This window comes from Falco cherrug, chromosome 4 (assembly GCF_023634085.1).
Source record: "Falco cherrug isolate bFalChe1 chromosome 4, bFalChe1.pri, whole genome shotgun sequence".
NCBI classification, from domain to species: domain Eukaryota; kingdom Metazoa; phylum Chordata; class Aves; order Falconiformes; family Falconidae; genus Falco; species Falco cherrug.
Window position 1 is genome coordinate 49,612,438 of NC_073700.1, and position 15,366 is coordinate 49,627,803.

The following is a 15,366-nucleotide window of genomic DNA, read 5'->3' on the forward strand; positions in this document are numbered from 1 at the left end:
CTGCTCTTCCACCATCCCTTCCTCTGACCTCCCACACACCAAGCTGCCTACGGATTCTGCAAGCCTTGAAAACAGGGAGAGGAGGACAGTCACCATTGCCATGGTAATGACAGAAAACACATCCCCACCTTCTGTCAGGCCACGTGTGAGAACATGTGTGTGCTATGCTCCTCTCCCAAGGGCTGGAGGGCGCTTTCTATTCTAAACAAGCAAGCAATCATCAAGGGTCTTCTGCAATTTTAAAATGCCGGATCCTGGCTGACAGCTGCAATTGCTACATCTCTAATAACAAAAGGGGACTTGGCACACAGAGGAAATGTGACGTGAGTTCTGCAGACAGGCTCCTGGCTTCTCCAGGGACGGAGATGATCTGGGGGCGGGGGGGGCTTTTCCTTTGCTCAACCTTTTCCTGTACCTGATGACTTGTGATTTACAGCTTCAATTTGAAAATGTCGCATCCCCACCTCTCCCTTCTAAAAATGCCAATAACCCTGTTAGATGTGAAACTCCAAGGCCTCCTGCAGGTGTGAACACAATTATCACAGTTCCAGGGTACAGGCTATTGTGTAATTGGGGAATTACAGGACAACTGTTGCTAAGATAAAAAAGAAATACCTATCAAATATTAGGAGGTTCATATTTAGCTGTTATTCTTTATACAGATATATTATATTTAGGATGATTTTTACTCTTTTTGTAGCCTGCAATACCCCTGCAGAAATTCATTAAGAGGGCAAAATATCCCTACTGAAAGAGTTAGTAGAAGAAATGCACAGCATGCCTATCAAGAAGCTGTTACAAAGGAATTAGTTTAAAGGGCAAGGGTTACAAATCTGGACATCAGCAGGTTTGGGGTTTTTTGGTTTGATGTTTTTTTTTTTTAAAATTGAACAAACTTACCAAAGGTCTCTGAATGTTAAAAAAAAGTGAAAAGAAAACAACAAAAAGAAAAAACAAAGTTTGTTATAGACAGTTATTTAGAAAACAGAAGACACACATAAGACACAAAAGGTTTTAGTGCTTATGATGCAAGGAGTGGGGGTGCAGGCTGCTTCCCGTTACACCCCTAGGTGGCACGGCTGAGTAAAGGACATCGGCTCCCACTCGGAATGTCCCGAGACTGCTTGCATCGGGGTGAAGCAGAAATACCCCTTTCTCTTCCACCACCAAGACCACTGCAGCCCTTAGACAACCTGGGTCTCTAAGGCTGAGATGCTCATGTATGTCTAAGGGAAGCAGAAGCTTGGACAGAGCTTCTTGCCATCCTCCTCTGACTGACAACTCAGCTTTTCATTCAGTCAAAACACCCAAGCATTAAAAGATTTCCCATTGCTTGGAAAGTTTATCTGGAGGTAGAAAGGAGAAGAAATAATGAATAGAGAAAAGCCACTATGGTTAATGATGTATCACCTGTTTCCCAATTATACTGAAGACCCATAACATAAACGGGTCCCCAGGATGATGTGAATATAATGACCGTGGTCTCAGAGGTCCATTTATATTGCTAGTGAAACATTCAGTTTTCATATAAATGAGAAGCAAATCCAGACACGGCTACCTGATTTTGCAGAGCTCTGTGTATGACATTTCACTTGTACCTTTTAATGAACTAATTTGCATTTTTGCCACTAACTCATATATTGATATAAATTCAGTTCTTAACACCCACAGTAATAAAGCAGCATGGCTGCTATCCTGATGACTATCTCCAGGGCAGAACCTGGGTGACTGTCCTGTCCTGCTGCTCTCTCAGCCTGGCCCAGCCTCCGTCAGGGAGCAACGCACAGGTAAGTCTGCAGAGACAACAGAGTCACTGGCTTCCATCCTAAATCTGTTAGCACAAAGTGTAGCAATGAAGCTGTGATTTAGGACCAGGGTCACTCCTCCACCCTGCACTCCTATTCACAGAGGGCTTGTTGAACACCCGTTAAGTTGGGTGTAATCGTTAATCCCAAAGAAGCTGGGCAGGAGTCATAGTGATGACCTGTGGGTGAAAGGCACTGAAGCTTATTAGCAGTGTCCTGAAGCATCCAATGCCCTAACATGTGCTAGTGTCATGCTTCTGGCAGCAAAATTTGCTTTCTGGAAAGATAAATATATTAAATTAAGACCTGACTTCAGCAGCACTCACACCATCAGCGCTCAACCAGCCATTGCCTTGCACACCACACTCAGGTTACAAACACACACTTGAATCTGGTCTGCCTTGGCCTTAAAACAACTCCTTTCCACTGACCAAAATACTAACCCAGCACAGATGACCCTAATGTTAACATGCTTTGCTCACAGGCCTTTGCATCACAGAACATGAAAGTTTTGAAAGGCCATAAAAGTAGATAAAATCAGACAACTTGAAGTCCTGACTGTTCAGGAATCTGCACTCCCTTTCACACAAGCAACAGGTTTCTGCCCCTAAGGACAACAGGGATGCTTCAGGGTTTCACCAGTTCACTAATTCAAAGCAGCTGTAAATGAGATTAATTCTCAGCAGGTATCTTCTGATTTATCAGAAAGGCCAAGAGTTCACCCTGTAGCTAACAATCCACTAGAATAAAAATGCAGCACTCAGGTAGCTTTAAGAAAAACACCAGATCAAATCCTGTTAAAGAGTATAAAGGCATTCTAGCAAGATGATAAACGTATAAAAAATATTCTGCCTATGCATTACTCACACTTCAGATCATGGTCACAGAGCATGATATAATTCTAGTTTACCCCTCATTATTTATGCTGAGTGATTTTTTTTATTTGCATTTGCCTCAGCTGTTACGATAAAACAGGGAGGTCAATCTCATCTGTGTTTGTGGGATTCAACAATCCATTCTAATTCAACAAAGCAGTTTAAGTATCTGCTTGTAAGTTTGCTTCACTGAATAAGGATGCATTTATGCAGGTGTGTAAAAGCTACACTGAACTGGAACTATACTGAATCTTTTCCACCCGTGGCCCATGGGACTAAAAATCTTCACATAGAATCTTTGCCGAACAGGGCAAGCGAAAAATCAGGCAGTTACGTTCTCTGATGTTCAGATCCAAGACGACAGTAGTCAGAACTGATTTCTCTGGAGCCAGCAGCCGTCTGGGCAGAAGTAGTCAGCTATCACTTGACTGGCTGACTTGTTAAATGTCTAACATGAACAGAGCAAACTCGGTTGCTTCACTGAAGCCTCTGCTTTCCCTTTGCCTGCAACAATGCCATTCTTTCGCCAAAAAAGACCTTGAAAATGCTCCATCTGCCTTGGCTGAAGGAATGCTCTGAGTAGCTGAAGTGATGCTAGTGCTTGCTGGGTCCAACCACAGTGACACGTTTTGTCTAGGCTGGGTCAAAGCAGTCAGTCCAAGCAGTATTTGGAAAGGATTATTTCTTAGGTTAGTTTTTGTCAAAACTTCAAACTTTCAAAGCTTGTTTCATTTTTGCAGCTATCAATGGAAGTGCTTTATGAGTAGTACTCAAAAATAAATATACCTGTGCCCTCTTTCCACACATACACACATTCTCACACAGTGAACTTGAAGATTTAACAAGTATAAAAACAGCTCCTGAAACGTGAATATTAAGAGATGTCATGTTGACACACACACAAAACAACAAACATAAAACAAACAAGAGAGACAGATGGACAAGCAGATGGGGAAAGATGGAAAACTGACAAGAGCCACAGAGCTGGGGTACATCTGTTCATGGAGATCCACTCCATGGGCAGTGCCACTGAGCACCAAGGGATCACTCCAGAATGTTCACAACTGCTCTCCAGCGATGGCTGCAAGGACTTGATGCTGGAGAGATCCTGCAAGAGCTGTTCTTCAATGCCAGCTTTGAGAGGCTCAATTTACACCAACAGGACCATGTTACAACAGTAAGAGGCTCCCTGAGCTGTGGACCCTATACCAGGTGCATGCAGCCTAAAAAGCCGCATCTCCACAGCAGTTCTTTCTTCCTTACCCATTTCTTGGTCTGAGGAGGAAACCCTCAGCCCCCATCCAGTCCCCAGTTTCCCCTGGGCCGCGAGAGCACTGTTATCCAGGGAACTAGTTACAGTGTGTCCTAGTTGGGAACCAGCTTCCCTGCTGTGATTCCCTGTATATCAACTAGGCAGTAGGGAAGACCAGGAGGATGGGCTGGAGGGGAAAACACTCCAAGCACTCCCCAGGTAAGAACGCTGTGTTCCAAACCCAAAGAAAAGCTAATGCCCCAATCCACACCAGTGGGGCCTATGTCTATCAGCCCTCTCTTCTGCTTCAGAAACCCCTGAGCAGTCTCTTCACGTCTCTATCTAGGTCTCAGTTCCTCTAGTCCCACACAGAGACCTTACCTGATCTCAGTTGTTTTATTCTCCCATTGCTCGCACTGGGGTCGACAGGCAGGAAATCTTTGAACCAAGTGATCTCTGGGTCTGGGTTCCCACTGGCTGCACAGAGCATTGTGGCCGTTCGTGTCCGCTCCACCACTTTCAGCTGCGGACCCATATCAATGTTTGGGAAACCAGGAGGTAACTGGTCCTCTGGTGGTAAAGAAAAAAGGAAGAGTGGTTAAACACGTACTAGGGACTGGGGTGCCTGACGGACCTGTGCAACGGAATACATCGAAGAAAGCATCAGGCAGACTTGCTGCCCAGGACTCTGTGCAATGCAATTTAAAACAAGGCTACGGTAAATGGTCCATAGATGGTATGTGAAAACACGCTATACAGTAAAATTTACCAGCTTGTCCATTTTGTGTGACTATTCTAACTACCCACAAGAAGACTCTACATTTAAATGCAATCTATTAAAACTCTCTGGGGCATGGGAGTAGTCATTTCAAAGTTTCTCCAGGTCTTGCACTGAATCCCTCTGTCAGGTGACTGGCACTTATTTCTTTTTTACAGCAGAAGGTGTGCTCACATATGGCAAGGATCCCTGTGCTGCAGAGTACAGTCTCTACAGTCACATTTAAAAGGAGGGGTTCACCTTCCTCTGCCAAACCCCACAGAACAAAACAAACTGCATAAGAGAAATAGTGAAAGCGACTATGTGAAAAGGCCTGTCAATGACCCAGTGAATACTAAGAGAGAGGGGAAAGGAAAATACCATGCAGCAGTTACCAGAGAGGACACACATAACAACAATACGCCAAGTGCCGTCAGACAGGGTGTGATTTTCGGATTTATTAATTCAGAGTGCTGCTGCCCTAGAAGAAGAGGGATGTGGCACCAGCACCTAGAAGGCAGGCTCAGCTGAGCTTCCTGCTTCCTCTCAATCTTGCCTTTGCCTTCACTAATAAGGGTGATGAGGGCAATCCTAACCGATGCTGACTAATTTGTGATAACTAACACAAAACTCCAGTGCTTCCCCCATAATCTTTGTCACGACCTCCTAACTCATGTGGAAGAGAGCTGTCTTCTGCTGGCTGATGCAGCTCAGGAATGTGGCATTTTTTCCCCCCAGAAAATCAGTCTCTGGAAGAGGGCAGCTTGGAAGGACGATGCCAGCACTGGGACGAGACTTTACAGGGATTCTCTGTCATTTCAGATGAGGCGTGTTGAGGAATCACAGTCTCGGAAATCCATGGCATTGAATCCAACCCAAAAGCAGGTGTAGGAACAGAAGGGAAATAGCACGGAAAATTTAAAAAAGGTGGGATTTTTCAAAAAGCAACATACAGCACCATCAGTCACCCAGTGAAACCAATGGGAGCTATCAGAGTGGCAGCAGAGATGGGCTGGAAACCCTTGCCTTGGTCGGGAAACATCCCTGCCGACTACAAACACAACAAAAGCTCATTTCCTACTGCCAGAACATTATGTATCAGAAGGAATGGCGCCAAAGTACATATGGCCAAACCTGGAGACGGTGGAATGAGAGAGAAATCCAGTGGCCTTGCTGTGGTGGTGCCTTGTCCTGTAAGAGCAAAGCAGAATCACCAGTGCTGCTCTACGCAAGCTCAGCACACTCATGATTTGGTTAGGAGCTATTCCACGCTGCCACCTCACACTCGACTTCTAAAAATCTATGAAATCATGAAGGCAGAGCTAAAGGTATGTATGTTGCTCTGATGCCCAGTGCCAAGAAATTCTTGTCCAATACTATTATTAGCAGTGCACAGCTACTGTAGAGAAGAAAAGGGTTTAAATGCCTCAGTTGTGTGTTTAGAAATATGCATTGTTTCTGTCCTCTGACCATTGTTGGAGAGTTATAAAGGACCTATTGTGACTCACTGGAGTGTGAAATGTATTAACCACACCTCTCCTCATATATCAAAGGAATCTGACCACAAATAAATATACGTACTGTTTCATAACTGCTAAAGTAATACTGATCTCCTAGTATGGCTTACAGTTGTACAAAAGGTGTAGTCATTTCGGTGCACCCAAAGCACCTCTAAACCAGGATATTGCATTCTAAATTAGAAAAATAAACGTCTTTAACTAGGGACTGAACCAAACCTTTGAGATCTCAGTTCACCAGGCTGTGCTTGGGCACCGCAGGAGACTCCAAACAGTGTGTGCTCTTGTAGATCACGTGTGCTGCAAAACCCCAGCCCCCCAAGAGTGAGCTCAGGACAGAGGGGCCCTGGGAATTGCTTTGCCTTTGCACAGCTTTCAGCCAGGCTTTTAACGTCTTCTCTTCCCTTATGCTATTTAACCAGGCGGTGGTGTGTTGTTAAGGAGCCACAGAGCAGCTGCCGCATTGGCTGAAGATGACATCATTATTGATTGCTGCTTTTATCCTGCTCCCTGGTGATGCTACTCCACCTGGCTCAAACCTGCAGTCCGTTAATTTCATGAACCAATTAATCTACAGAGAGACTAACCCTCCTGACTGGCAGGGTGTGTGTGTGAGAATGTGTGTGATTGCACATGTGTGTGTGTTGGGGGAGGCCTGGTACAACTATTATTACTGAGTGTTTCTAATTAAACAAAAATGTTAATCTTGCAGCACAATGTGCAGAATTCCTCTGAGTTTAATTAAAACAACTGCGACTAGAGGCGTGATCAGATTTGAGGATCGGATCAGCAGAGGAAGCATCTCTGAACATCACATATTGCACTGATTCAAGTGCTCAAATTTCCTTCCTGCCAGGAAAGTGAAACTGCCTTCATCCCCTAACAACTGGATTCCCTGTAATAATGCAATTACAACCTCAACTCAATCCCCACAAGACATGAGCACACATGCCCTGCCACTCTCCCCATCAATCCCCAAATGTCACCCCAAACCAAGTAAATAAATAAGGAATGGTTTGGATTGTGAATTCCCTTTCTAAATGCAGCCCAGGCAACTACAAGAACAAAAGAACCAAGACGCAAGCTGAAGATGCTTCAAGGGCACATCTGGACAGCTGACTGCTATTGAAAATCACGCTAGCTTACGCAGGCAAATGTTTTCACGTGTTGCACTTGCCGTATTAACAAAGCATCCCAAACACCTTGTTCATAACTGTTCTTAGACCAAGTTGTTCAAAGCCCCCCCCCCCAGTGAAAACCTGAAGGCCACTGAACAAAGTAAGGTGAGAAAGAATAGGGGAGGAGGGATGGAAGGAGGCAGGGAGAGAAGAGAGGAGCACTTCAGCATTCATTTATAATAAATCCTACCAGAGGACATGCTCTGTGCTGGGTGACGTGCCTTGAAACCAACCTGGGCGCGTGCGCCCACACACACATGATCATACAGAAAAAGCAAGGGTCGGCAGCTACAGCGAGGGGAGACATCGGTGCCTGCTGTCTCCTTGTCGCTTGAAAAGGTGGCAGCTCTGTGTTTAGATAATTAGCTGCGCTGGAAATGAGGATGAGAAAGAAAGATAAAGCGGGTGTTGCTGCTGCTCTTTTTCCACAGGGTGCGCACAGTTGTTTAATAATTCAGAGGAGAAGGAGGGTGTAAGCATGTACAGGCGCTCTATGTACTGAATGCAGAAAGCCACAGTAAGGATGCTGCTTAAGTGAAGAGGAGCAGTAATTTTTTGCTCTTCTCTGGAGACATACAGCCCAGCTCATGGATGCTGGCTGGTCTCTAAAGCAGTCAACTATCTTCAGTTCAGGGTGGAAGAACCAAGAACACAGAGATGAAGCAGCTTGAGTGACACTAGTTTTAAGCAGAATCAGGATTAAGATCCAGCACTCCTGAAACTTATCCCTGTTCATTTCATTAACTTTATGAACACTTGCTGCTGCTCCCTCCCAAACAGGTATCCTGGCATTATGCACCTTGTGAAATTGCATCAAGTTGCCTCTATCAATGTGTAAGTACGCGTGTCTTAGTTAACTGTTATTTCACAGTCAAAGACAATTTTAATATGTGAAGGAGTCTCAGTAACATCTTCAGTCTGTTGATCCCATTTCTTTTGATCTGCAAGTTTTACTATGAAAATACTAATAGCCTAACAAAGTTATTAAAAACCTTCAGGCTTACAGACAATGAATACACACTTAGGTATGTGTGTTGGACCCCGTAATGATGCACATAATACACTGTCTTCTCTACACTAATGTATCCCTACGTACCCTCCTTGTAAAGGCATCTTGATTTAAAATCACTCTGACATTATTCATAAGCTACAGAACTAATCTGCTTTCAACATTGCCTGATTTTCAGGTCACTACAAGAAAAGCAAAACAAGTCAAGTTTGAAGAAAGACTGACAAGAATTTTTCAAGTGGCAAGGTAACATTTCAGAGGAGCCAACTTCTCTTTAAGGGATGCTCTTGGGGTACTGGATGCTTTCTGCTGAGCATTTAGAACTGCTTTTTGTTTACCTTTTGCTGATCTAAAGCCAACAATTACAAAAAACAACAGAACAGCAGGGATCTTGCTAGAACTTTATACATGCCCACACCAGATGTCCTCTTGGAGCAGGAAATATGTGAGGAAAATTTCAGGCCAGAATTGTTAGAGAAATGTATGAACACTTCATACAAAGAAATCAACAGGGAATCACTAGAAAAAGAAGTTCTGAAAGTCTGTCCATAGCAGCCTGAACCATACTCCAGTAGCAAGTGCCACAGACCTTACCTGTCTAACAGCCAGCCTTCCTCCCTCTTCCAGAGTACAGTAATCGTCAGGTAAAGAGAGCACTGGCCAGTATGCGGTGATGTATCAGGGCACAGTGAATTCTGTTCCACTACATGTAGCTGGACCAAGCACTGTTTTTTATGGGATCGCGCTGCATTTACTAACGACTTACAAAGGGTAACCTCCACAGAACTCTAGTAGCTTCAACAGAGCAAAGGACTAAGCCAGTCTGGCTGGCCCTTCTTGAAATCCAGCTTGTGCCTCCCAGCAGCAGAGGCAACACATGCAGAAAGTTGCATCAAGGCTCCCCTGTACTCTCAGCCCACTCAGCTGCCAACAACATAGGAAAATCTTTTGCAGCATGAGAACCTCTGTCTCAGGCTGTTAAAGAAGCAGAGAGAAAGTATAATCTATAAACAGGAAGCAATAACAACACTAATAAATTTGTATATCTTTCCTGGGAGCGTGGAGCTTAGAGAAACTATACCAAGTGGGAACTGGGCTGCCTGTGCCAACTGGCTTCCTTTCTGCCTAAGTTACAATGAAAAAAGGACAGCACCTGGAGTCAACAATAACTGGAAAACACTTCCCCAAACCATTTTCTTTCCTTTTCTTTGGGCTCTACAGGAATCAGGTTTGCAGGCACTATGTCTGGCCAGCTGTGGGAAGAACAGCAAGTCTCCATAGCCCTATCAAAACTCAGATCCCTCGAGAGGAAGAGCAGGAAGGACAAACAAGCCAGCAGAGCTGGTGTTAGAGACTTTGTCTAAGTTGTACCACATCCATCACAAGCTGTGCTTCTCAGAAGCTCCCAAAGGTTTCCTCTCCTGCAGCTTCCTGTTTTTTAATGCATGTGGATTTCTGACAAGGTCTGATCCAGTAGCTGTCATGTGCATAAGCAAAAAAGGGTTTACTCTCAAAACCTTCAGCAGCTGCATCTAGTAGGGAAGAATGTATTATTTTCTCTTCTGTTCATGAGACTCCACCAGTGTTGAAGAAATCCTGTAACTGTTCATGCATGTGTACAGCATGAAGGTAGACACATGTATGCTGAACTGTGATTACAACAGCACAGCCAACAGGCTGCGGAATTACTACCAAGCCCATCCTGCAGAGCTTGTAACAGCTGGGGCCCAGGTTTCCATACTCCACAGTACGGCAAGGTAACAGCTTCTGCCGATGACAGCTCACATTCATCTCCAAGCTGTGGAGCAGCCCCCCCACCCCCACATGTTAAGCATTAGTTCTGAAAGTGAGAGAAGAGAGTTGGAAAGGACAAGGAGGCCTTGCAAGGAAAGGTGGAGAAGAGACAAACAGAAGAGTGGGTGAATGCAGAAGTGGGGAGGAAAAAGAGAGGAATAGATGCCAGCATGCTAACCTTGTCATTGTGGAGATTAGTGGATTTGTGCTTCATCCTTTTAACTTCCCCAGCACTTAAAAATGCAGATAAAAGAGGAGACAACTTTTGCTGTGTGAAAGCTAAGGAGAGATTAAGGATGGAATAACTCCAACTGAGGCAGGGATGGGGAGGGTATGCTGTAAAAACTACTTCCTTGATGCTCTTCAGCAATGTCCTGGCCCAGGCCCGCAGCCGATTACTGCTCCCCAAATCTGACAAACTGGGTACCCTACCTGCTCTTGCACTGTCAGTTAACAAAGCTACCACACCAGGTCCTATTAGGCAAACAGAACAGGAGTGCTTGCAAGAGCAGCACAACACAGGAGCAAAGCACACAGTAATAATGTTCTGGTGGGATCAGCAAAGTGCGTAATTAGTCAGGTGGCGGGGAGATGTAGCTCCTGTTCTGTCATCTGGCTCTCTAGCTGACATGTATGATGCTGATACCGGAAGGAAGAGCTGCAAAAAGACATGTACGAAGAACCTTGGTCCCTAAGGACAGTCACTGAGCTCAGCTCATCGTTTCCCATACACTGCAGCTTCCTTTCAGTGGAGAGTGCCTTAAAAATGCTGTGAGAATCCAGGATTTGTGAGGGCAGCAGCTGCAGGACAACCACCTCTCTTGCCACTGGTTGTAGCTAAAGTCAAGGGGTAGAAACTTTGAATATGATTGCAGGAGCACTTCCCTCAAACTGTCACAGCTCCCAAAGAATATATGGGAATAAGTGTGAAGAATAAGGCTCCCAGCCCTGCAGGATAACTGCAGCTAGACACACTCGTGCCATAAAGCGCTGTTCCAGTCACCTGACAGATACATCCCACCACGTACTGCTAACAGAAGGTTAAATGCCATGCCAGGCAAAGGAGCTACACAAAGATTCAAATGCACATACACAAATCTGTCAGACATGACTGGACCATGAGCCCGCACGCTCAAAGGCAGCCAGCATCTTGACAACACAGAGCCTGCCAGGTGGGCAACAGAAGGGATATTCCCCACTACAAGGGGAGGTCAAGGGCTCTGCCATGCGCCCTCTATGTCTGGTCTTTATTTACAGCCGTACATTGGGGATTTGCACACAGATTTCGCTCTGCACTATTAAGGATGTGCTCACTGTCTCTTCAAACAAGAAGATTTAAGATGCTCTTGGAGACAACACAGAAACTGCAGAAGAAAAAGCAACTGTCATACAGGCAGAGCTACCACTTGGCCTTACGAGGATCACACACTGCCTGGAGCACCTAAAACTATGGTTAGCCATGCTCACTGCACAAATAATGGCTCTGGCTGAAAGTACCCTGATTCAAAAGCCCATGGCTTTTCTACAGCATCTCCTGCTGATGGCTTCATCAATAGCCAGTGCTCCCAAGCTAAACTCCCTTCAGGAGCTCTCAGGCAGTTATCCACCACGCCTTTTCTGCCAGGATCACTCACACTGTGAACAGAGACCACTATGTACCTTTTCCACTAAAACGGGTCAGTTTTAGCAAGCAGCCTAGCTTAGTGTTTCACACAGCAATTTTACAGATCTCTGGGGTAAGAGTAATCATTCAGAGGCATCCACAGCAAGACCATATTGTTCCCTCCCCCACATCAAGTTCAGGGAGCCTATTTCAAACAGATGACATGAAGGAGGCATCCATGTAAACATCCTTTATAGTGGGGACAAGTGAAAAAGAACCAGAACAAAATGGAGAGGGGAACTGTTTTCTTGGAGAGTACATGGAGCAAAGGACCTCTGGAAAGAGGGAAGATGCCCAGAAGGGCAAAATAGGTATCTTGCACATGGGAAGAGGCTGGCATTGCTACCAGCTGTATGAAAGCCCATGCAGATACACAACCAACCTCAGCCCATTCAGTGATTCCTCAGCTAAGGTTTTCTTGGGTGTCTGGATGAATGGTGCCACATTTCTGAGGATAATGATGGGGATTTTCTGGTGCTGCTCATAAACCCGGGGAAGGAATTTTTATTGGAGGGCAGGGAAGGTCACAGGGTCACAGGATAATTCAGGTTGGAAGGAACCTCAGCCCATCATCCAAAGCTCCTGAAGTGGTCCATTTTTAGCTTTGTTTCTTACATAGCAATCTCATGACTCTCTGGGGTAATAATAGCAAATAGATCTGACAGGTCAGAATAAACCAAAAAATGGAGGACTTTGTGCCTTGGCCACACATTTTTTAACAGCCTTTCCTCTCATCTGAAGGGAGAATCTGAAGGGTCCCTTCTCCCCTGTGACACTGACATAGGGCAGGCAGGCATGCTCTTTACCTCGGAGGACGGTGAGCTTGGCATGGACGGTGACCTCCCCATGAGGGTTTTGAGCAACACACTCGTAAATGTTCTCATCCCGGGGAGTCCGGAGGGGCTGGATCCTCAAAACAGCACCTGCACTTTCATCAAATTCAATTGTCTGGGTGATGAAGGGAAAGAGAGACAAACACATAGTAAGCCTCCTTGGATTAAAAGCAGAAGGCTCATTCTTGCTTCTAAAGGAGGCAGCAACATACACACAAGCACGCACACTCACAAACATACTTCAGCAGCAGCCCCACAATGCCCTGCACATAACCGACATGGTCAACTTGTCTTTCCACTAACCTCAAGGTAACAGAGAACTGTCACATGCCAGACCCTGTCTCTGACCACTGACCCACCAGCACTGCTATGTACATCTCAAATGCACTGAAAGAATGAGCCATGGTGACAGTGTGTATGGAATGGGTGTTCAGAGGACAACTGTGATGAAGGAGGAGGAAAAAGACCAAGTGAAAACAAAATGAAAATGAACTCCTGCCTTGTTCCTCCATCTGCATGGGCAGCTGACACCACAAAGCTCCTCTCAGCACACAGCTGCCTGGCTGGGCTGAGTCCCACAGCAAATTCCACAGGATGACCTCCTAGTCCTTGTTCCTCCCCTCTCATTTCTATCTAAACAATGCCAATTGTTTGGGTCTGGTTGCCAGCAACTGTAACGTTTACTCCAGGCTGTCCCAGGGTTAAAATAATGAGCCATGGATGGGTATGAAGGTGCATTTACAGAGCCGAAGTACCACTTGGGGGTTGGGGTTTTTTAGGGAAGGAAGAAGACAGCTTTATATTATATCCCAGGAGGGGAAAAAAACCAACAGAACAAAAGAAAAAGCTCCAATCATGTAAGTGAGCCAAGTTCTCTCCTTCTTTGGAATAAACCCAGCTGTTGACATGGCCAAGAGCTTGCGTTTCACTCCTTCCACTGTTAAAACTCCTTCCCTTCCAAATCTCCCTTTATTATCGGGTCTGGAAATGGCCAAAGAAAAGCACTAACTGCTTTGCACCAGTCTCTCTCTATAGATACAGGCACAGATTTCAAGGACTTCTCTTACCTCAAACCTCTGAGAGTTTACTTTTTTTCCTTTCTTGTTCCAGGTCACCCGTGGCTTTGGGTCTCCAGTCGCTTGGCATACAAAGGAGGCCACCCCTCCTGACACACCAATTTGGTCCACAGGTTTTTTAATGAACACAGGGGGACCTTTAAAAAAAAGAAATATCATCATTGGCACAAGGAAAGACAAACTCTAACAGATTGTTTGTAATTACTAGTAGCATTATCACTGCTATTCTTTAATGATCCCAGATGAAATTACTCGGCTTTTTAGGAACAAACAGTCTCTACCTCCATTTTACATATGAAGAAGCTACAGCACAAAATGATTAAGGGCCTGATCCTACAAAGAGATTTCAATGCGATGATGTTGCAAAGCCTCTTTTAAAAGTGGACTTTTAAACTGTTCTGCACAGGGGAAACTGCCCTGGCAAAGTCCATCTAATGATCACCACCAAAAGCTGCCAGAGCTGAAAACAACATCTAGAAACACTGAATTGCACTCCTCAGATCCTAGCAGGGGATTTATATTATTATTAAGGAATGGGGGAGATTTATAGGAATGTACCCAAGGCAGGGGTAAAAAGTGGGAGAAGGACCATGAAATAAATGGTGCAGTAACTTGGCACACAGTGATACTGAGGATGAAGGTGTGAAACAGGCTGATGCCAGTGGCTTTAGAATATGAAACTTCCTTGGCTTGAGCACCTCTGTTTCCATCAGCAAATTTTTTCTCTGGCCCTCACTGGTACATTTACACAGCAACAGGTATGCCACCCTTTGGAACAGGCAAGTTGATAGGATACAGCCCAACAAACGAAAGTTGTGATCATTTCAAAACCATCCAGTTGTCAAAACCAAGAGCACGGCAGCCAAGTCTGCAGTCTGCTCCTGCAGTTCCCCCATCCCCTCTTCTCATCATGAGACATCTGAGAAAAACAAGAAATTCACGCTGCCGAAGGAAGAAGCTAAAAGCTTCTCAAACTCCTCTCATAACCAGATGCTCAAAGGTGCAGTGATGCCTGAACAAGCACACCCAGAGCCTGGGGCTGCGTTTTAGCCAGCCTGGACCCAAAGGAACAACACTTGAGCTTGCAGCACCTCTCCCTCACCCCCTGCCGCTGATTTCCATCCATGTCTGACTGCCTTTGCAAGGAGGGGAAAGATGCCGGGATGGGCTTTCTGACCAAGGAAGGTATCAAGGGCCTTCTCATGAGAAGACGAGGCCAGGAGTGTTTGTGCACAGCCCATATTGCCTCTACCCTCAGGGAATCCTCCTTCCGTGCTCTAACCTGTTTTCCCTGCACGGTTTCCTCTCATCTCATCTAGTTAGTTTAAAATTTATTGAAATATTTAAATTACAAGGCCACAGCTGTGTTCAAATAAAATCACTCAGATCATAAAGTTGCCGTCTGTTATTCTTGAGAAAAGCAGACCACATGACTCTGAAATGTGTGTATTTATATGTACATACTCAGAGTCTATAAAGTAAGATGTAAACAGCCTACCAAGGAGCTTAAGAAGAGGGCAAATGGTAGCTAGAGAGAAGTCTCCAGGGTCTTTTAGGGGTCAAAATACAAAAAGAAGAATTCTCCCCTTCCCTGCTTGGTGTGGCCA

General features: G+C 45.2%; 1 protein-coding gene across 10 annotated transcripts in view; it reads right to left on the minus strand.

Moving 5' to 3' along the window:
- Window positions 1-15,366, minus strand: part of PTPRS (protein tyrosine phosphatase receptor type S) — a 162,485-nt gene that overhangs the window by 66,539 nt on the left and 80,580 nt on the right. For all 10 annotated transcript variants that reach the window (XM_055708138.1, XM_055708135.1, XM_055708136.1 and 7 more), the window contains 3 exons: window positions 13,751-13,896; window positions 12,657-12,798; window positions 4,314-4,502 (listed from right to left, as the gene is read on the minus strand). In XM_055708138.1, the coding sequence (XP_055564113.1) occupies window positions 4,314-4,502; window positions 12,657-12,798; window positions 13,751-13,896 (477 nt within the window). The remainder of the gene's footprint in view (window positions 1-4,313; window positions 4,503-12,656; window positions 12,799-13,750; window positions 13,897-15,366) is intronic.